At 33.1% G+C, this 23,080-nt stretch overlaps 1 protein-coding gene across 1 annotated transcript in view; it reads right to left on the bottom strand.

Moving 5' to 3' along the window:
- The window catches only part of LOC142627854 (myosin-1-like), a 33,560-nt gene extending 19,067 nt beyond the window's left edge, over positions 1-14,493 (bottom strand). Inside the window, exons 1-12 of the mRNA XM_075801742.1 lie at positions 14,173-14,493; positions 13,076-13,455; positions 11,153-11,254; positions 10,931-11,074; positions 10,655-10,805; positions 10,502-10,529; positions 7,873-8,038; positions 7,668-7,731; positions 7,533-7,546; positions 7,369-7,453; positions 6,384-6,487; positions 6,140-6,278 (exon numbers count right to left, since the gene is read on the bottom strand). Of these exons, the coding sequence (XP_075657857.1) occupies positions 6,140-6,278; positions 6,384-6,487; positions 7,369-7,453; positions 7,533-7,546; positions 7,668-7,731; positions 7,873-8,038; positions 10,502-10,529; positions 10,655-10,805; positions 10,931-11,074; positions 11,153-11,254; positions 13,076-13,441 (1,363 nt within the window). The 5' untranslated portion in view covers positions 13,442-13,455; positions 14,173-14,493. The remainder of the gene's footprint in view (positions 1-6,139; positions 6,279-6,383; positions 6,488-7,368; positions 7,454-7,532; positions 7,547-7,667; positions 7,732-7,872; positions 8,039-10,501; positions 10,530-10,654; positions 10,806-10,930; positions 11,075-11,152; positions 11,255-13,075; positions 13,456-14,172) is intronic.
- Between the last annotated feature and the right edge of the window lie 8,587 nt (positions 14,494-23,080).

Raw genomic sequence — 23,080 nt, 5'->3', positions numbered from 1 at the left:
TGTCACCTCACTCTGAGCCTTGTACATAAAACAAATTAGATGACTAGAAATTCTTGTACTGGATGAGATTTAGACCAACTACGTAATTTGCAAAGCCAGACAAGAGGAACAAAGAGAAAACATAGGAGTTTATATTATCTTCCAAAACCAATTCTTACTAAATTTTTCAGAAATTTAGGACCACGAGAAACAAAGATTTATTAACAAAATGGTCTCTTCAACTAAAGTATTTTGGTTAAATGCAACTACAGACAAAACTTGTCAAAATGAGCAAATTATGTCTACCCCTCAAATTTTGCTGTATAATTACAACCTATGCAGTTGACTTTGCTAATGCATCTCATTGCTCAAGAACCTAGAATTCGCTGATGCATCTCTCGTGGCAATGGCCTCAAACAAACAACCATATATTGACTAGGGTTAGGGATTAGACCTCTTGGGAATTTGAGTATGACAAGATTTTAGTGAATTATAGATGTTTAAGGATGGTTTTTGGTTGTAAATCGAACTAAGGTTAGAGTTTTGGATTTATAGTGGAACATGGATTGAGATGGATCTAGGAATGAGATTGCATGAGGGGGATAAGTAAATGACTGTTATAATGACTTCGAGAGAGAGAGAGTTGCCTTCTCCAATTGAGACTTCTTCTATGAAGCCTCTACCTCCAAGTAAGACTAACACAAGTCTAAGCGCAAAATAATATTCTTTATTCAATGAGCAAAATGAGAGTTACAATCCATTATTTATACAACCATAACCTTAATCTAATTTACCTACATGGCTCCACATTATTGACTTACTAATCCCCCATGTGCGTGCTCTCACTAATTCAGCATGTGATCCTATAGATTTACACGTGATTAATGTGATTCATGTGCTTAAATTTAACTAATTGAAGTTAGTCTATCTCTGAACAACTAATTTGTAACTAACAATGCTAATCATGTGCAACTCTTGAATTCACATCCATTTGAGCCATTTGTTGTTCAATCAAGGTTGATTTCACATGCATGGAAGTCTGAGGGAGCTGCCACACAACTTTGGGACTAAACTGACCATGGAGTGTTGATTGGAACTTGGGGAAGTGAGGGAAGTGTTGATTTGCCTTCCAACCTTCCCTGAGTGTCGATCTACATTCCCCCTAAATTAGGTTTTTTTTTTTCACTTTTTCCTTTCCATGCCAGAACTCCTAAATTAGAGAAGTGTCTATTGGCCTTCCACCCTTCCCAAAGTTTTTAACATTATTTCGTACTGGTCAGTACAACCGGTATTTACCGTACCAGTACAAAACACTCCCATGTTCTGTATCACTACAAAACACTCCCCCTAAATTAGGGAAGTGTCTCTCAGCCTTCCACCCTTCCCAAAGTTTTAACACAATTTCATACTAGCCAATATGGTCGGTATTTACCATACCGGTACAAAACACTCCCATGTTCTGTATCACTAATAAATCACGACATGTTTCAAGCGCTCTGGTGGGTTTTGGTCATTTCAGTCAAAATATGTGTTTCGACCAGCTTGAAACAGTGCTTTTGTCCTCAAAAACTACGGACAGTTTTGTAATCCCCCAACCCAATCAGACCCTAAATTTCCAGTTACACATTTCTTCAGTTCTTCATCCTGACTCTCTCGCCTCTCATCTCTCATCTCTCTTGCAGTCTTGCTCTCGCCTTTCATCTCAACAGTCAGCAGCACCCCACTCCTAGCTCACAGTGGCACCTAGCTACTAGCAAAGAATATCCAAATTTAAAAATGGAATCTAAGCTTTATAGATAGAGAGTCTGAATCTAAGTTTTGGAGATTTGTGCACATGGTTGTTGTTATGACCATTGGATTAGGAGATTTGGGTTGATCGTGACCATTGGATTCATAAATGGGGGATTATACAGATTGCAATTATTGGGCTCTGCCGCATTCTCTAAGCTTGGTTCGTGCGGGTTAGACCCAGATTGAGAAAAATTGGCAAGCCGAGGTCACAGTCGCTCACAATGGTGTCTCCACTAGGGATTTTAAGGGCTAGACTCTAGTTTAGGTTATGGTGGCCATCCCCTGTCATTGTTTGTTTTACTGCTTTAATAAAATGTCATTTTTGCTTGTCATAACATTATTTGCATGATTGAAATTGTGATATGAATTGTGTACCCAATGGTGAACCTACCACCCCACCGCCTAAGACTCTTAATCTTTCTTGCGTTTTGTAAAGAACAAACTCTACCGCTTGCACCAACATGGTGTTCTTGCTTTTTCCCCACCTTGAGATTTTTTTAGGACTTCGGAATAACTTTTAATTGTTTCTAGCATTTATGTTAGGCAGTTTTTACTTTTAACTTCACATCATTTCTTTTCACTTTACTATGACAATCAATGATAGTAAATCCAAGGAGTACTTTGTTCTGAAGCAAAGGGAAAATTTTCCTAAGCAATCTGTGAATGGGTTTTGATATATCCTATTAAGAAAATACAACTACAAGCTAGTGTTGTCTTATGGGGAAAAAAAAAAGAACAAAAAAACAAACAAACAAGCATAACAGTTACATGTAGTTATGTTATTATATTATTTTGTTTTGTCAAATGTTAATTATTTTGATTTGAATTTTTTTTTTTTTTTTTGATAGATAATGAAAAATTGTATTAATAAAAAAACAGCCAACTCGAGTATATTGGGGATGTACTGTGGGGGCAAAAATCAAGAACCAAAATTACAATGATCAAGCAAAACAGGAAGGGAAAAACAAGAAAAATGCGACAAAGCTATACTCCAATCAAGGAGAATATGTAAGAAAAATGACTTAATCTCTAGTAATGACCGTTCGCATCCCTCAAAGCATCTAGCATTCCTTTCGCTCCTAACACAACACATCAAACAATGCAGCACAAGTCTCCAAAAATCTATATTGTGATGTCGCCTAAATTTACCTTGCCAAGACTCAAAACAACTCAATTACCTTAAGAGGCATAATCCACTGAAGTCCAAACAAACACAACACCAAAGACCACATCTCAAAAGCTATAGGGCAATGAAGAAGATGATCCACCGACTCCTCACACCTCTTACAAAAGTAATTATTATGAAATTTTATTCATATTTTTCTTTTTAATGTTACCTTTTATGGTATTATGTTAGTTAATGAGATGGTATAAACTACTATGAACTTCTTATAAGTTGTTGTTTATGTTGTTACATACTAGAAATCCCGAAATGGTATACCGGTACATACCGGAACCAAAATTTCTGTTCCGATGACCAAATCGAAACAATCATCAGAACAGAATTCAAAACATTGTTATGAAGTGCAAACCAGATTAATGTGTTCCAATTTATGGTATTTACAAATTCCAATTTCCCAAAACTTTCAAAACCTAACATGCTGTGTTTGTTCATCATTGTTGAATAAACCACTGCATTCTACAAAATCTGCAAAATTACAATTCATCCCCTATTGAAAAGATTCAATCCCTTGACTTCAAATCAACTAAAATCAAGGAATCATATATCTAATTAGTAATATCAAAACCTTAACCCCTAAAATATTATTTTGTAGACTTTTTGGTTAAGTTCTATCTATTGGAATTGACAGAAAATTCATAGTGTAAAGGGAAAACAGATTTGAGGCTGTTGTAGTTCGAATAATTGGTGCTGATATGAATTTTGAGGGTGTTATAAGCAATTGATTTGAATATTGGTGACTCTTATGTTTGGCTGGAGAAATTGGATGAGTTAACATTCTTCTGACATTTAGAATTTGGCCACATTGTGCTTGATGCAGACCATATGGTGGGAATGATAGAAGCTTCTTTGAGGATGTGGAGAGTGCAGGGAATCAACTAATAGCAACATTCTGGCTCTCTATTTGATTGGTCTCTTGCTTGGGGTTTTACAGATAGGGATTTAATTCCATTGTTTCTCACGTCTTTTTCCTTTTGCATGTGATTCTTTAGGCTACTTTGTGTCTATTTTGCATGAAGTAGTCTTTTTTTAATGAAATTATTCTTACCTATCAAAATGGGTCTACGGTTTGTACTCCACTCTCTACAGGTGGTTTGGGGATTAGGAACCTGAGAACCTTCGATGTAGCTTTATTAGGGAAGTGGTTATGGAGATTTGGGCAAGAAAGGGATGCTCTATGGCGTCAAGTGACAGAGGTGAAGTATGGTTATGATTGGGATAGTTGGTGTTCTAGCTCATTCTCTGGTCCATATGGTGTTAGTTTGTGGAAAAATATTAGAAGGGGGTGGCCCTCTATCTCGGTTTATTCTGTATGAAATTGGAGATGGATCAAAAGCGCAATTTTGGCTAGATTGATGGTGTGGAACATCTCCTCTTGTAGACTGCTATCTTGAATTATATAGGATTTGTTGAAACAAAGAGGCGAGTGTGACTGATCTAATGAGGTACACCAATGGAGTCCTTCATTGGGATATACATTTTTGTAGGGATGTACATAATAGGGAATTGGAAGCTTTCTGGAGCTTCATAAATACCATTTATAGCACTCCTATAAGAGGGATTGGGGAGAATAAGAGATGTTGGCTACCCATTGTAAGGGCAAGGGGTTTATGGTTAGTGCGTACTACCATCTTCTAGTTGGCCATAGTGAGCAGTTCTTCCCTTGGAAAAGCATTTGGAAGCAGAAAATTCCTTCTAGAGTGGCTTTCTTTGTATAGACCGCTGACTTGGGGAAATGTCTGACAATTGACAATTTAAGGAAAAGAAAGGTATGCATTTTGGAATGGTGTTATATGTGCAAGTGTAATAGTGAAACTGTTGACCATCTATTCCTTCATTGCCCGGTTGCTCTAGAGTTGTGAAATATGATTTTTGGTTTATTAGGAGTTTGTTGGGTTATGCCAATGTCCGTTGTTGAGCTTCTTGCTTGCTGGCAAGGTCGATTTGGTTGCCATCACAATGGAGATATATGGATGGTGTTCCTCATTGTTTGATGTGGTGTATTTGGAAGGAAAGAAATGGTAGGTGTCTTGAAGACAATGAGCGTTTTATGCCGGATCTCAAGCTTCTATTTTTCAGAACCTTGTTGGACTAGTTCTCAGTGTGGAGAAACCAACCTTTTTCTTCAATTTTGGATTTACTTGATTTATGTAATTTTTGTATTTGATATGTACACCCCTATATACTCCCTGTGTACTTGGGAGTCTCTCTCTTTTTGATATCAATAAATCTTTATTACTTATCAAAAAAAAATTAATTGGAAAGCTAAAGGGGAAAACGAGACAAGGACTTGTCAATGATTAATTTCATATTTTAATACATACATACATACATATACTCATACATGAGTGTGCATTTATGTTTATATGCGCATAACATCGTATCAAAGCAACCCAGCTCAGCAATTTGATGAGAACCACAATCTCAAATAGCAAACCAACTAAGCCTAGACCCAGTAACCTGTACAAGATAAAGGAGTGTATCACGTTCCCATACCTGTACCATGAACCCAAATGTACCACATTCCAGATAACTTTTCCCAAGCCCTTATTATATACCCCCCAGGATTTGGTTTTCCCCATTTTTGACTCTGCATTCTCTGTCCTCTAACCTCTAGGGTTCTTTAAAACTTAGTTGGTTTTATTTCTGAGATTGGGTTCATATCCCCATAAATAGTGGAGTGTCTCACGTTCCCATACCTTTACCATGAACCCAAATAGCTCAAATAGCTCTATACAAAGCTGCTCTGCCTCAATGAGCTTCTCATCTCTCCACTAGTTACAATCTCTCAGCATAATTGCCATCTAAAACCTCTTATCCTCTTTGGACTCTTCTGAATTTAGAAGTTGATAATATACTAAAAACAATTTCTGTGAATTCACAGCTCAAGTCTCATGGCAAAGTGATGCTTGAGGGGACCATGCCAGTTCTAACTATTGATATGTTCATTTATTATCTAGGAATCGAATTAGTTCTAAATGTGTTTTAACATAAAGTATGTCTGCTTATAGATGTATTGACTTTCCTAGTTATGTTATATCCTAGGGTTCCTCGCTTTCCAAGAACTGTCATGGTGGCATATCCAGTCGGTCTCCCGAGTCAAAAACCATGATTCACAGTACATCCACATTGTTAATTTATCACCATCCTGAAATTGTTTTTTGCTTTTAACTTTCAGAAAAGTCTTACCTTCATCTGTCACAGCTTCAACATGGTTTTCATTATCAATCACAGAAAATGAGATGTCTCCTAGCCACAAGACAGCAGCAAGCATTGCAAATACACTTTGTTGGTCTTCTTTGCTGATATGGACCACATCCAGAGCTTCCTAGAAAACATTAACAGCCATATAACAAAATTCATTTGCAAATGAAAAAAGTACAATAAATCTTGAATGTACACAGGAGATATAATTCACGATAAGAGAAAGTACCACAACAATGCGAAATTGTTCAGCATCATTAACCCCAGAAATTGAATAACAATTGCTCTGCATCAGATAATTATACTCATCTGCACTCTTCAAATTTAGTTTCTCTGTGTTTCAAAGTCAAAAGGAACCAAAAAATAAGTAAGGCAAAAGAATAAAAACTGATTAAGCATAAAATATAGGTCTTCAAAACAAAATTAAGCAGCAGGCCAATCCAAGGCAACTAACACAGTAAATGGATCAAAAGACTGACATTTAGCTATAATGTTTACAACTTGCTGACCTCAAAACAAATTTAAGCATAAGGCCAATCAGGAGAAAACAATTTAACATGTACTAGGCCGAAACCATAACAGCACAGCGGTGCAAGCACGGCATTTACAAGGATAAGTCATTGTTTTTTTTTTTTTTTATATAAGTAAGGATAAGTCATTGTCAATACTAGTCATCAGTCCATTAATAAATATCAGAATACATCTTACAATGTTCCCACTTCCTGAAGTCCTACACAACCAATTTTTCATTAAAGCCCATTAGAAATATAAATGTAAGATTGCCTTCACTCCATTATTCAGAATTTGGTCAGTAGTAGAGATAAACAACATCAGTTTCTTTGTAAAAGTCAAAAAGTTGTACTAAAATCTAAAACAGAGTACAACAGATCCCGAAAGCAATTATCTATGCTGGATACATAATCATTCCCCAAGAAAGACTCAAAAGTACAATAAATCTATAAAATCTACAAGATTAGATAGCCTACGCTCATCTAATAATAACCAATAGAACAAAGAGCTGACAAAGATTGATTTTATTCTCTCAATCGACAACTCCTATAACACAAAAGTTCTTCCATGTCTCTCCCTCCACAAGGTTGACATGAGATCTATATCAATTTATTGAATGCTTATATTAGCATATTAAAGCATTTCCCATATCATATGAGAAAATTTCTTGAAAATGACATAATGAAATAACTGACAATAATTACCTCTAAGAGCAGATGGAGCCCCAGCACATAGCTGATAAAATATATGATATGACCTCTCTCCCTCTGTGCATTGGACCACTCGAGACTGTTGATTTAGTGGAATGAATAAGTGACTTGAATAAAAATCAAACGGGTCCATACAAAAGGCCAGAGAAGAGAATTACCTTTTCAAGCAAAACTGTGAACAATAAACAGAAAGAAACAAACATTCAAAGTATGGTCAGTTCCAATTTTTTCAGAAAAAATAAATTAATAAGCTAAAACTTTATCCCATGACCTCATAATATAAGTGAACTCACAAGTTTGAATATTGGCACCAGATATTTTTCCAGTTTCACTAAAGTGAATTTCTATCAGCTTTCCCTGTGACATTTCAATAAGATTATCAACACTCATAGTATAAAAGGAAATAACCTCAGCACTTTTACTTCCAGAGGTTATTACTATTGCCAAACCTCATTACATGTATGTTAAGGTAATTCATGGGAAGAACAGGGAGCTTACGAAGCGACTTGAGTTGTCATTTCTCAATGTTTTTGCATTACCAAAAGCTTCTAAGATCGGATTAGTCTTCAATATTTCATACTCTATTCCACTTCCACCACCAAGAGCAGCCAAATATTGCATCGCAATCTTTGCTGTCTCAGTTTTCCCGGCTCCACTTTCACCACTGTACAAGTAAATGTAGCCAATTATAAGTATGGTAGTTGATCAAAACAGCACAAATTCATTGTATCCCTACAAGCATATTTCATGATAGATAGAAGCAGTTCATGATAGATAGAAGCAGTTCCTAAATTGTTAAGTTTCATCAGGGACTAAGCACAAAAACAACAAAACACCCATTGATCAAAAATGTTTGATGGCTCAAGTTATGATTACACATTCAATTTCTTGAATGTTAAAAAAGTACAATTCAAAGGAAAATAGAGTTCAGTCCAATATCAAAAGATGTCCCAAGCTGAACTTCAATAGAGAAGATGCAGAAAATACATAAATAAGTTGGTTGCATGTATATAACTATTACATGCAGGATTTTTAGCAACCACTGGATTGCAATTTTTAGAATTAAGAATTTTAACATAGACATGCAATCAGAAAATCCAATCTTTTAGCATATACATAAAAGAAAGTCCCAATTTACATGGTTATAAGATTTTTCAAAATAAAGTTTGCATCAAATACTCCAGGGATGCCCATTTTAATCTACCATCAAAGCACCCAATTACAACGGGTTCTGAATCTAAAATACATCCCCTTGGATAAATGCATTCTACATACTAGATAACAGCTTCCCCAACAAAGGTCTCCACCAACTGGTTCACAATACAATTGTTGTAGATCTGTATAATTTCCTCTAGTCACCCCTTGGTCAGATACGATCCCCCTCACCCCAACTAATAGATCACCAAAAAAATATTCCTATGAGGATTCACCCATTAGTGGAAGAATATAGTATTTTTGCGTCCTTCCCATAGCCAAATAGCCCTCAAATTTTTGTCACAAACAAATCTCCTCCATGAGCATAATTATTTCCAATTCAGCTTTAGTATCTTCTCTTTATTCTCCAAAGTGGATAAGGACCCCTCCTCATCCCAAGTATCCAACACCCAAATCTCCCCAATTAAAGATTGTTTACAAATCCTTATATCTCCAAATGCCTCCTTATTCCACCCCATTAAATCTGCTTATAGAGCTTTAAGTTCATTTACCAATGCGAAGCTTGGTGTGCCATAGAAATAATTTTTTGATTAGTAAGTTACAAACCTAATGAGGTGTGAACCCACAACCTCACCCTCTACCCATTTCTTATGGGATAAAATGTCATTAGAGAGCTCATTGGTGCAATTGAAGAATAAATTCAAATGCCAAGTTAGTATTGGCAGCCTCAATGATGACAGATTTAAGCAGCCATCCAGTAGATAACTCCATGGATCTTATAACAAGGACATTGATATGGGTTTTTGCATCTAGCGCAAATAGGACGTGTCTGACAAATGATTTGCACTTAATACAAGAATGAAAGTGATTCTACATGGGCATCAACCTCTCATTTTGTCTTCTTCTTTTATCCTGCATTGAAGATTTCCTCTTGATTGCACAATTTATCAATGCAGCAAACATGTTGACACCCATATGCACAATATTCTAAATATCCAAATTGAAAAATACCATAAATTTGATAAAGAATCTCCCTGTAACATAGTCAAAGATCTTTGCATTGGGAAAAATGGAAATTTCAATTGCATAATATGTTTAGCCTTTAAAGCAGAAACCTCCCCTTGAGGTCTTTATTGTGACAATGACAACCTTATGATTAGAGAGAAGGAATAAACACTTTCTAGTACTGAATTGAAAGCTTTTAGAAAATTACAATAGTATCCTCACCAAAAGTATCATATCATGAAATTTGACTCTCTCTCTCTCTCTCTCTCTCTCCAATGGGATCTCCAATTTTTGGCTAGATCATTTCCAACAAGATCTCCAATTTTATAGCCAGTCAGATCTCACTACTGAAGCATAATGTACTCTTTGGTTCTAAAGTCGTCTTCTCTTCTCCAAGAACTTTCAAACCCACTAATATGGTTTAATTAGCAAATCTCTTCCAAGAGTGTAATGGAATTTACCAGAAGGTGTGCAACCACGCAAGTTTTACCAAAACAAATTATAAAACAAAAATAAAAGGCCCTTGTTTTAAGGTGCAACTGTAATCATAACCCCCACACCCACCCCAAACCAAGGAAAACAAATTCAACCAAAAGTGAAACTGAATGGAGCAGATGTTCAAAACTGCAATATTCGTTGATTTGTTCCTAAAGCAGATCCATGAAATCCTTTTCCCATGCAACTTTCTTCAAATTCTACAAAAATACATTGCCAACAGCTAAATGGGAGATAAACAGGAGTGGTGGATTGCATAAAGCAGAAACTTAGAACACATACACAACAGTTATAATAAAAATAAATAATAATATAGAAGCCTATATCTATAAGAAAAACAACTTTGAGCAGACATACAAAATATAATCAACGTGACAATTCAACTGTTAAAAGCTGTAGACAAAAGATGCACCCCATCCATACAATAATAATGACTAACAGGAATTGCAAAGTATAGTCAAAATCTCCTGACCTTATTATGATAGATTGATTTACTTCATCTGGAAGAAAAAGAACCAAAATAAAAATTTCAGACACTAAAGACAATTTGTAGAGAGACAAGTTGTAGAGAATATCTTAACTTTTGAAAACTCAATCTTTCGATGTAATTAATAAGCGAAATTACCTCGTCTCATTTCTCGGATGGCCGTATCCGTAATGGCATATACATGCGGGCTCTCAACAGATTTACGCTTATATGCTTCAATGTAACCATTTCCATATAAGGGAACTTTCTTAAAGGGATTTATAGCTACCAAAACAGGCCCTGCTTTTGTCTGAAAGCACAGAATTCCACCCATAAACCCATAGGTAAAAAGTAGAATATTATAAGCAGAAAAAAAAAAATATATATATATATATATATAAACACATTCAAAAAACAAATTATAGAAATACTTACATATATCATATCTTGATTGTATCTATACTGAAGATTGTATAACACTGAAGGTTCATTTAAATAACTTAGCTGCATCAAATCATCTACGCCATCAAGTATATCAGGATTTGCTGGTATCAAGCTTTCTGTTTTAACATTTAAAACCTACAATAGAAATATGAATTAACCATCTGAATGCAATCCAGAACAATTACAATTCACAGTTCCCAAAAGTTCTCTTACTTTCCCATCAGGCAGTGAAATAATAGACTCAGACGATGAAGTTGTTAAATTCTTCCCCAGCACCCAATCCCCGTTTGGAAGTTGAATCCAAGATTGAAGTTTCTGTAATAGTAAACTTCAACAAGTAGGTAATAAATACTAACTAGTATGTTAAAAAATGTCAACTCAAACAGATCATAATTTGTAAACAACTTACAGATTATGGTATCTACAATGCAGTTTTTTTTTTAAATATAATTTCTACAGTTGCAGTATTTTTAATCTATCATGCAAAATGTAAGAAAACAAACCAACAGAGCAAAAATACAAATGCATTAAAGCAATACTAAGAAATGCACTAGTAGTAAGCAACTAAGCATTAGTGAGCCGGAGTTACCTAGTATGACATATTGTTGCATATGAGATATACAAGCCATATCAACATGTAAAAAATTTATAAATAACTAAATCCATGATATCCTTCCAAGTTAAAGAGCATAATCATAACCCTTCAAACTACCCCATGAGATAAATAAGAGAAACAACTGCTAATGAAGTCAATACTGGAATAACATTTGTAGACCAAGGAGCTCTAACATTGTAAGTATCAAATTTTCGATATCTTAAGAAACTGTAAAAATATAAGTTGTATTTTTTCTCCAATTCTTAACTTCCAAAATATGGCCTTGACCCGGTAATAACTCATGAGCAACAATTAATAGAAGATATATGGCAGCACTTCAACCAGTTGATGGAGTTAGACAAAAACACGTAATATATAAAAAATAAATGCAAACATAAACAAATAAACAAAGAGAAAAATTAAGATTTTAAGTTGCAATAGCCATAGAGAACTGTTTTACTAACAAACCACTGGTCCAAAATAGAAGAATAGACACTACCACTGGTCTTATTACCATATTTTTCGATAAATACAAACTTAGAGTCATTGGATTCGAAAGTTCTTTACCTAAAACTTGACGTTAGTGCTCAATCTAATCATGTCTTTGCGTAAAAAAAATTACTTAAAAAATGTCGTACCCGGTGCACAAAACTCCCACTTCTGCAGAATCTAGGAGAAGTAATTAGTTGGCAGCCTTACCCACATTTTTAGTTTTTGAGAGGTTGATTCCGGAACTCTAACCAACAACATGTCGCTTTTTAAATTGTATATATGTATATAATGAATTAAATGAGAAGCTAAATACAAATTTCATATAGGAAGCAATGAATGATGAAAATAAATATATGTGGTACAACCTAATGGGCTCTTAGTGCAACGTAATAAATTCAGTCAAACATTAGTAATACAAACCCAAAAGAGCATAATAGGTACCATTAGTTTATTGATTATTATGGTCTAGATGTGCTTACTACTATTTTACAGCACTTTATTCAGAACTCATCAGTGTATGTATAACATAGAAATATACAAATAGATTTCTTAAAATTGTGCAACAACCCAGCAGTTGATTAGTTCCATTGGTATTAATGGGTAAGTAACCTTTGTTCTTAATTCAACAGGTGAGATAATTCAATCTTTTCCTACCAAGGAAAAGTTCTAAAATCCTGCCTTCAATCACAGAAGAGTCACCATCCCTAAAAAGGATGGCCAAAATTATTAATTATCTTGAGCCAGGAATGCATCTCATTCTCTTATACATTTAATCTGTTCGCCCATTTTTCCATGTCAAATGCTAAGTATCATAAACATGTACATAATTCAGAAATACATTAGTAATAAAAATGCACTGCACAACACAATAAAAAAAAATTGCAACAAAGAGAACCAACAATAACAAGGATTTCTATGACATCCTTATAGATGAATTAAATTATGCAATTCAATTGATCAAGAAAATAAACCATAATAATACCATGTATCCTTAACAATAATCAGAGCTCGGCAGGAAAAGAAAATTTTAACCTGAAGCCACAAAATACCTTCTTGGCAGCATAAGGAGTGGTGTCACCCCACCTACGCTCAATACGAGATGTCGAGATTGAAGGCAAATGTGAAGCCACAGAATCCAACTCTTCATCACCCATTGAGGGCCTGTCTTCAACTAATAGTGCATTCCCACAATACGGCGAATCCTCAATAACCTGATGATCCATGTTGCCAACTGTACCCTCAACAACCGCATCCCCTAACTCACCATTTTCAGGAATACTAGATGACATCACATCAGTGTTTCCCGAATTCCCAACATCTGATTTTTCGAGATGATCAGAAGTACCTGCCAAGCGAAAATCCCCAGGCAACGATCTGATGGACTGGAAAGAAGGCTGGACCCGAGAACGTGACATCTTCCCTGAAATGTCTTTACAACCCAAAAGCCTGAGTGTATGGGCAGATGCAATGTGCTAAAATAGAGATAGAAAAGCTTGCTTTAAAACCAAAAAGGCCAATCAAACTTTATCAAGGTCCCACTCAATGACTTATCTGATGAACTTAATGGCGGGGACCATCGTTTAAGATACAGACTCTAGTGCTATTTACTGATCAGTCACCATTGACATGTTCCAAACCCAAAAGATTGCTAAAATTTGCAATTATCTCAGACCCATATTCCACTCAAATTTGGGAGTCCCAAACAACTTTCAAATGGCTAATGCAACTTAAAAATATCGTTGGAATTTAATTTTTCAATACAACATGTATGTATCAGACTTCAATTAATAGACAATGCCCCTTTCAAGAATAACAGATCTTTCACTTGGAGGCATTGTTTGGTTGATAAGAAAAGGTAGGAAAATCAAAGAAAATTAAAAATTTTTGAGTTAAGAACAAGCAGAATAAACTAGAAATTTATAATTAAAAAGCGTTAAAAAAAAAAAAAAACTAAATAAATTTTAGTTTTCTCAGTAGCCAAACTAGGAGGTGAAAAATGAACTAGCAGTACTTAAAACGAAAACACCGCATAGAATCTAGATGAGCAGGTTCTTTTCTTTTCTTTTTTCTCAGCAACCAAACAGAGACTTCAACTTAAAAAGAGAAGACAAAATTAAGAGAAAACTAAAACCGATCTCTTACTTACCTCAGAAAAGAACTCACTTCAGAGACTTTCACTCAAAGCAGATGACTACTATAACTCCGATCGATCAACAAAACAAGCTTACTTCTCAGAACTCAGCTCAATGAGAAAGAAAAATGTAAGTGGAAATAAAGGCTTTTTAAAGTGAAATATTGAAAGAACAATCAAGATGGTCACGGTGTGAGTCTGACACACACAGCTCTGTTTGGATTCCCAGAAAAAATAAAATTTTACTATATTCCGAGGCGTGTTGAGACGATTCAGCTTTTCTTTTCTATTTTTTGTTTTGGTTTTTTGGTTGGTTTTGCTTTTTTCTTTCTTTCTCTGCTAATGTGCCTCATGGATACTACTGATACACATATACTAATATCATTTTTTTTTTTTTCATATTATTTAAATCTTAAATTAATTTATTGCTGCTTTTCAAATTTTCTTCATTTTACTATATTACCCTTGTTGGTTTTGCATAGTGACGGAAGTATCCATTATTAGGTAGTACTGGTTATTCACCTAACCGAAATTGTGGCCCTCTGTTTTTTGGGAACCTAAAAAAGAGAATAAAAAATTATATCAAAATGTTTTTTTTTTAGAATAAAATATTAAAATGGTTATTCGCCACCGTTTCTTTCCCACTAAAATATATTATATTATATATTTAAAAGTTTACATGGCAAAGAAAAAAAAGGAAAGGCCCAATCAAAAAAAAGGAAAGGCTTTTTTGGTCAAGAAAAAGACAAACTGAAATTAATTAATATAAAACCTTGACCATGAGTGGTTTGATTGAGGATCCAAATTAACCATTAATTGCTATCTTTTGTTTTGTTCTTTATCCATTTTGTTTTGATCAAAACGAAGATAATCATAACTATAGCCATCTTGATTTCATAATATAATTCCGATTTAGTCAAAAAGTAATTTACTAAATATCTTATCAATATTTTAAACTACATTTGTTCAATTATTTAGCACCGGTAATCTGTCAAGCATTATCAATGCTAGATATTACCATTTATGTAATTCAATAACATATGAAATTTAGCCATTAAAAAATCTTTATCAACAAAAACAAAATATAATTAGAAATTGCTGATTATTGTTACACATTTTCGTGTACACTTCACAACTAAAATTATGTTTCAATAACATGATTTTAAACTATGTGTTTCATACATAGCATGTGTAAACTTTTTTTTTTTTTTTTTTTGAAAAACACACATACACATATATAGGAAAAAGGGATGAGACAACATGTGTAAATACTACTTCTCAATATTGAAAATTACAAATAATAGCTTATTCTAAACATTGAAGTGATTGTAGAAGATTTATTTTAAAGACCAATATCATCATTTTGATAAAGTGTATAAAATTAGATATTAAATTCTGTAAGGACGTGATGTAAAACCCATATTTTATCCCTTCAATCCTAATATGTCACATCATCTTATAACATATTTAAGAATAACCATAGCCACACTCAATCAATTCTGATACCCATATATAAATCTAACCAAATTGGGAGTTTATTGAGATGTTATTAGGAATTGTAAGATATATTGAATTTTAAGTAAAATGTTGATACGACAATCTCTTATTTGATGGTGTAAAATATGTGTTTTACACCTCATTTTTACTAAATTTGGATTCATAAAATTATGATTCATACTTATCGCTAATAAAAGTATGGACATAATTTAAAACAAATTGAAAGCATCCAAAAAAAAATTCCTGTCATTTATGCCTCTCTTTCATAGCAATCTCTTGTAAAATGAAGGGAAGTGAGAGTGAGGGTGAGGGTGAGGGTGAGGGGGGGAATTTGGAGTTGGAAAAGTGAAAAGAAGGGCAAATTAGACATTCTTAAAAAGCAATTATAATGATTAGGAAGACAAAATGAGAGAGAGAGAACTGCAAAAGGTGTGGAGGGAGGGAGTCAAAACTCAAAACTCAAAAGTGGTTTTAAAAATAAAGAGGCAATTTTAAAATAAAACCGTTGGATAGAGATTGGACAGCCACAGATGGCATACAAAAGTGAGAGTAGGAGCATGTGATTACGCCACCATCACTATATCATGTTCATACACCTCTCTAACTTCCAATCTAACAATAAGTTATAACTTATTAAAAAAAAAAAAAAAGGGCCGACAAGGCAAATGTTCATTTCGTAAGGTGTAATGCAGAGATACAGTCTCAATCTAATAGTCGTATTGAGCATTAGCATTTGGATCGGATGTTTTCAATCCCACTATTACCAACCTTTGACTTGCCATGTGTCTTTGTGCCAGTCAATATCCTTTGCCCTCCAAAATATGAGATGATACCCATATGGATGAGTCTTATGTTTCACTGACATGTGAGCCCATACTTTGAGTGCATATAAAACTTTCATCCAAAATACACCCCTTCTTTTTTCTTTTGGTATTGATACACTCAAATCAAGTTTTGAGACAGGATGTTAGTTAGAATTATGAAATTATGTTTTTAAAACATGATATTACTATAATATATATAGTCATGTATAAATCAGTGTTTTTTTTTTTTTCTTTTTTATAAAGAAAATGTTGAAAAACACACCCTTTTTTACAATACAAAGACACAATTTTTGCCCCCATATGAAATCAATAACAGTTTTGCTTCTTCTAAAAAAATATTTAAAAAAAATATTTTGACCTACTTAGAAATTTCAGCTATTTATAGAAATATCATTAAATGCTTTATCTCTTTAAAAAAATTCAAAAGTTTCCTAAATTTCCCTAAAACAAATTTATCAAAAATTTAAACAATTGTGCATATAAAAAAGAAAAAGATAAAACTTTTGACAAAGTTTACTTACAAAACTAATTGTAATCTAAGACTATAACCTTACTCTTTATCATTAATATTACTACATATTTCAAAAATCTAACTGTTGGATTGCATGCTTTTTACACTCTTAATACATATGTTAAATTTAGTGTCAATCGAATATTATTTACTATATGATCTATAAGACTATATTTTATACATAATATTAAATTACAAAAACTTACAATTTAAATAATTTATTGATGACATAGTTATTGATTTTTAATTTTCTATAAATTTTACAAATATGAAGGATATAAGAATAAAATATAGTTCAATGGTTAATTTGTCAAAATCCACCTTTAATAAAAAGATATTAAGTAAGGTTATATTCTTAGGCTATAATTAATTTTTTTTTATCTATACTACTATTTAAGGGGCTTTCCCTGTTTGGATTCCACATTTTAGATACTTAAAGTACCCTCATCATATCCACTTACAAGTTTTCAACTAACGAGGATAAATATGTAAATTAAAATTCCTACACTTTAAAACCCACAAACTCACATACTTTTTACAGTTTCTATCTCACTTTCTATCTCTCATTCTTTTTCAGATTGAAGATATTTAGTTTAGCTCTACATCCTCCTTTCTTTTTCTTCAATTAAAGACATTTATTGTCAGAGTCTCCAACAATTTTCAGGTTCTATCTTTTGTAAGTTCCTCTTTGTTTTCTTTTCTTTGGTTTATGAATGACTTTCTTTGAGTTCTACTTTTTTTTATATGTATCACGTTAACTCTCTTTTTTTTTCCTTTTTTTTTTAAATGTAATTTTGAAAATTCGATTAATGATCAAAATATAAATGATCAATTACTTATGGACAAGGGTCTTTTTTAAGGGGGGAGGAATGAGACGTACATGTATTTGGAATTGTGGGTCCATTAGACTAATTGTTGGAGTTTTAGTTTTCATGGAGCAATATTTTGATCAGGTTGAAGACATTTTTGTTGAACCAAAAGTTGTACCACCTCAACTTTTCTCATCCAAGAAGTTATCTAGCGTGTAAGAAGCAACCCGGAAAGATCAAACAATAAATTTTAGATTAAGCCCTTGAGGACAAAGGCTGATTTCAGTGGCGAAGGAATGTTATGTATGTTAATTTGTTAAGAAATAATATTAATGTTTATTTATTAGTTGTTTCATGTTTATCAAGAATTATCATGTTTATAGGTATTTGTTGAGGTAGGGATTTGTGCGAGTAGGAAGTTGTTAGTATTTGATTTGTATTTGGATTGTGTTATTAGTGTTAGTGGTGTCTTAGTTTTAGGAGTACGGCCATCGTGGCCATAAGTTTAGGAGGAGATGTGCTCCATTGCTTTAGGTCTTTAACGTTACTTTACTTTACCTGAAGTTATCTATCAATATCTTATCTATACTATTATTTAAGGAGCTTCCCCTATTTGGATTCCTTATTTTTTTAGTTCAAAAATACCCCTACAATCCTATGTTTAAATAGAGACAAAATTAAAAGACAATCTGGTAAAAATACATGTCTAACTTCCTCTGAAATATTGCCTACAAAATAGGAACACTCTTCCACTAACCCATTTTTTCAAAGTAACTATATGTTTATTTTTTTTTTTTTTAATAGAAAAATAAGTTAAACAACCCGTCCTATGTTTAAGTAGACTAAAGGACAATTTGGTAAAAATGCAACTCTAACTCCCACTAAAACATTACCTAAAAAATAAGACCACTCTTCCATTAATTTTTAAATTGATCTATTCACTTATAAATTAAAATTTTAAAATAAAAATTATATATATAAAATAATTAAATACAGTTATTTAAAAAAAAAAATAGGACCACTAAAAAAAAACCTCATCGCACGCAAGAAGCGCGTGTGATGAGGCTAGTATTACCGTATTGCTTTTCTCTTTATTTAAGAAATATTCCCGTCATGCTATTTATTCAAGTTGCTTGTAAATCAGCTCGAAGGACACAAGCAATGTCCAGTGGAACATACTCCAGAAGTTTCTATAGTTATATTTGTTTTTTATTGATTGTTTTACGGTTGTTCCTTTATTTGGGTGGATGAGTGCTACAGTATCCTGTTGGAAACAACGGAATGTTGAGAAAGACAATAAAACCAGAAAGATATTGTGGAGAAGTAAATATGATACTTAGTTGGCTTCCAAGTATCAATGTTGCCTCCGTTTTAGGTAAGGAATTTAGCACGTTATTTACTTCAAAACAATCTCTGCATTGCTGGCGATAAGATTGATATAAAATATTTTAATTTATCTATAAAAATAATAATGAATTAATAATTTTAAATTATTTGAATGACTTGTTATATAGATACAATAAATTGTCACAATATTTTCACAATATAATAATTGAGGTATCAATCCCTCATAAAGTCAAAATAAATTCAAATCAAATATTAGATCAAGACCTACAAGAATTGAAAACAATAGTATTATGACAATGTTGTGATATTTTATTATGTTTTTAGACTTTCTCTTATTTTATAGAATCACACAATTGTGACCCTCATTAAAAAATTAAAAATTCAATATTTGGAGTAGCCGAATTTGAATCTTAAATGTCTCCGTTAGAAATATCAAGAAATACCAATTATTACTACTCCGTCCCACTTTGTTTGTCCTGTTTGAAAAATCAAACTTTTTAAGGGAACATCATTTATTGTCTTGTATGCTTTATAAAAATATATATAGGTTTTCAAAACTACCCTTAAATAAATTTATCTAAAAATAGTTTTGAAAATAAAATAGAAACATTAGTAAATTAATTACTTTTATTTTTAGAAACGGAACAATATTTTGGGACATCCCAAAATGGAATAGAGGACAAACAAACTGGGACAGAAGGAGTACAAAACTATTGCCTACTTCATAATAAATAATTATTAATACTAAACATCTATTTTATAATTGATAATAATTAATCCACTTAAGCAACACACTCATAACAGTTTCTTTTGGTGAAACAATTTAGGGATTTTAACTTTTAATTGGGTTGTATTTCTATTGACCCAATATTTTTGGAGGGCTTTCTTAGAGGTGTGAGAAAGAATGAAAAACTCATATATATTTTTTCTTAAGAAAAAAAACTTAACTATCATTTTATTATTAACTTGCTTTTTGTACAATTTTGGGGGCTTTTCTTTTTCAACGTGGTGGCCTTGGGACCCTTTTATGACTTTTTGGGGGCAAAGGGGGCCTTAAGCCTAGGCCTTAAGCCAGCACTGCCCACAACCCACCCACACCTCCCTAATCTTGGGACCAAACCCTCCTCGGTGGCAAAGTTAAGCTCTGAATGAGATTAAAACAAAAATAAGTAAATATATATTAATCAGTGTCAATAACAAAATAAATAAGCAATAAAATATAATTAGCATTCAAAACATAATATAAATGCAAACTGTAATTTATTTTTCCAAACATATATATAGAAATATATGTTTCATATAATGAAAATAAATTTACAAAAATAGTCTATATATAATTAATAAAAAATTAGCACAAGATATTTATGGATGTATATATTAAAAAGGTTTTTTTTTTGGATGAGATTAAAACAAAATTAATCAAAAATATATATTAATAAGTGTCAATAACAAAATAAATAAATAAAATATGAAAAATATAATTAGCATCCAAAGCATAATATAAATGCAAACTGTAATTTATTTTTCCAAACATATATATAGAAGTATGTGTTTCATATAATGAAAATAAATTTACAAAAATAGTCAATATATAATTAACAACAAATTAGCACAAAATATATGGATGTATATATTGAAAAGTTTTTTTTTTAAACAAACTAACTGTTAAATACACACACTTAATTACACTATCTCACAAAACTCAAACACATTATCTAACCTAACTACAAAATGGCCTAACTCTTGTAGTAGGAGATTGGGGCTTTAAACAAAGAGAAAGAGTTACACTCAAGCATTGTGGGACAACATCCACTTTATTTTTTTTAAGAAGCAAACTAACTATTAAACACACAAACACTTAAAGCTTGTTTGGATGGGATGGAAACTGAGTGATATCACTCAATTTTCATGATCTATCATCCAAACTAAGTGGGACCCACAATTGAAAATCTGTTTGGAGGAGTTTTGAGTGATTGTTTTCATGACTCAATGACTCAAAAAAATGGATGTGGGTGATGGAAAATGAAAATAGGTTTTGGGTGTTTTCAAAACTTGAAAACTCAAGCTCAGGGGCAATATGGTAATTTCATTCAACTTATGGGACCCATAACTTTGTCTGGTCATGTCATGCTAGTGCACCCAACGACTCTCTCTTTCTCAGACTCTCTCTTCTTTCTTTTTAGTTTTCTTTCTTTCTATTCTCCTCATCTCTTCATTCTTCATTTTTTCTTCTACACAAAGCCTCCACCGATCACTCTAACTCAGTTTCTTCTAGCTCTCCATCCAACCTCCACTACTCCACAAACTACCAATTGCCACTACCACGAGCCACCACCACAAATCTCTTGGTTCAAGCTCAACCAAGGAAGGGTCGAAAATCCTAAAATCTTCCTTCGCCATCAATTGAACCAGTGTGTCTCTGATCTAAAGATTTATGAGTTTGGATTTTCTATGTTTGTGGGTTTGAGTTTCCGATGTTGGTGAGGGAGTCGCAATTTTGAGTTTTCGATTTGTGTTAATGGGTTTGAATTTTTGGTTGTGATGGAGGTGGGTTTGTACAGATGTTGGTGTGTTTGGCCGTTGGTGGTGGTGTTGTTGATGGTGGCCGATTCTGCTAGGTTTGTTGTTGATGGTGGCCGATTCTACCATCACCACCACAACTGCCCACCGACCCTCCAAGGCTGTCCACATCTGCCCACCATCGCCACCAATCACCAGCGATGAGCCAAAAGAAAAGATCAAGTTTTGGGTTTGATTTGGCTTTGGCATGTGAAATGAAGTTTAATTTGGGTTTGGTGTTTCTAAATAAAAGATTTGTGTTTTGGGTTTTGGGGTTTGTTCAAAATGGGATTTGATTTGGGTTTGGTATTTCTAAAAATGAAGTTTTCTTTTTGGTTTTAGACATTGTTGGTAGGTTTCTTTGTTTTGATTGTGAGTTTGAGTTTTCTTTTGGAAAATCCATACAAACATGGAAGAAAAGAAAGTAAAAACTGAAGAAATGAAAGAGGCTTGAAATGAAGAAATTATTGAAAGAGAAAGAAGAAAGAGAAGGGGCACGCGGGTAGGCAACTACTCGTTCTGACCCAACACAGTAAATGGGTCCCACCATTTTATGCAAAATTCTGAGTTATAGATACCAATATATGAAATCAAACAAGTTTTATTTTGAGTGAGTAAAAAAATAGAGTTTGAGTAATGAGTTATGAGTGATAGGTGATGGGTGATGAAAAATGAGTGATGAGTGACCATTTTTTTGAACCAAACAAGCTCTTGATTACACTCTCTCACCAAGCTCAAATACATTACTTAATCCAAAGTATTACTACAAAAGGGCCTAACTCTTGTAGTAGTAGAGTGAGTTTAAATATATGATTTGATCACTTTTTTTTTTATAGAGAATTTCAACCTATAGCGTCTGCTCCCAATGATAGCTCTTTTATAATCTGACCAAGACACCAATTGGTTTTTGGTGTAGGTGGAGATTAAATCTCAAATCTCTTATTCAAATATCAAAAACTTTACTAGTCAATTTTTGTTTACTTAACCTACTTTAGCATTAGGTTTTTGCAGGGACGGACAGATGATTTTAAGCTAGCGGGGGTTAGAGTATAAAGAAAAAAAACTCCAAATAGGCATTCATATAGTATTAAAAAAGTATAAATACTCAAAATCGTTGTTTTTAAATACATTAAGAAGCAATCATTTACGAACAAAAACAAAATAATGTTTTTTTTTTCAATACTAGGCAGGCTAGGATTTTTTATTTATTTTTAAGTTAGAGTATTCACAGTGGTGGCGCTAAATATTTTAGCTTTTAACACCTTATTGATGCCCACTTTGGCAAGGAGGCCCAATAATAGGAAGAAGCCCAACAATATGAAAGGGAATAAGGAAAAAGAATTAGCAAAGTGAGAAGAAAAACCATTAAGTTTGAA

Source organism: Castanea sativa, chromosome 3 (genome assembly GCF_040712315.1).
Source record: "Castanea sativa cultivar Marrone di Chiusa Pesio chromosome 3, ASM4071231v1".
NCBI classification, from domain to species: domain Eukaryota; kingdom Viridiplantae; phylum Streptophyta; class Magnoliopsida; order Fagales; family Fagaceae; genus Castanea; species Castanea sativa.
The sequence above is the reverse complement of the archived record's forward strand: the minus strand, read 5'-3'. Positions and strand labels throughout refer to the sequence as shown.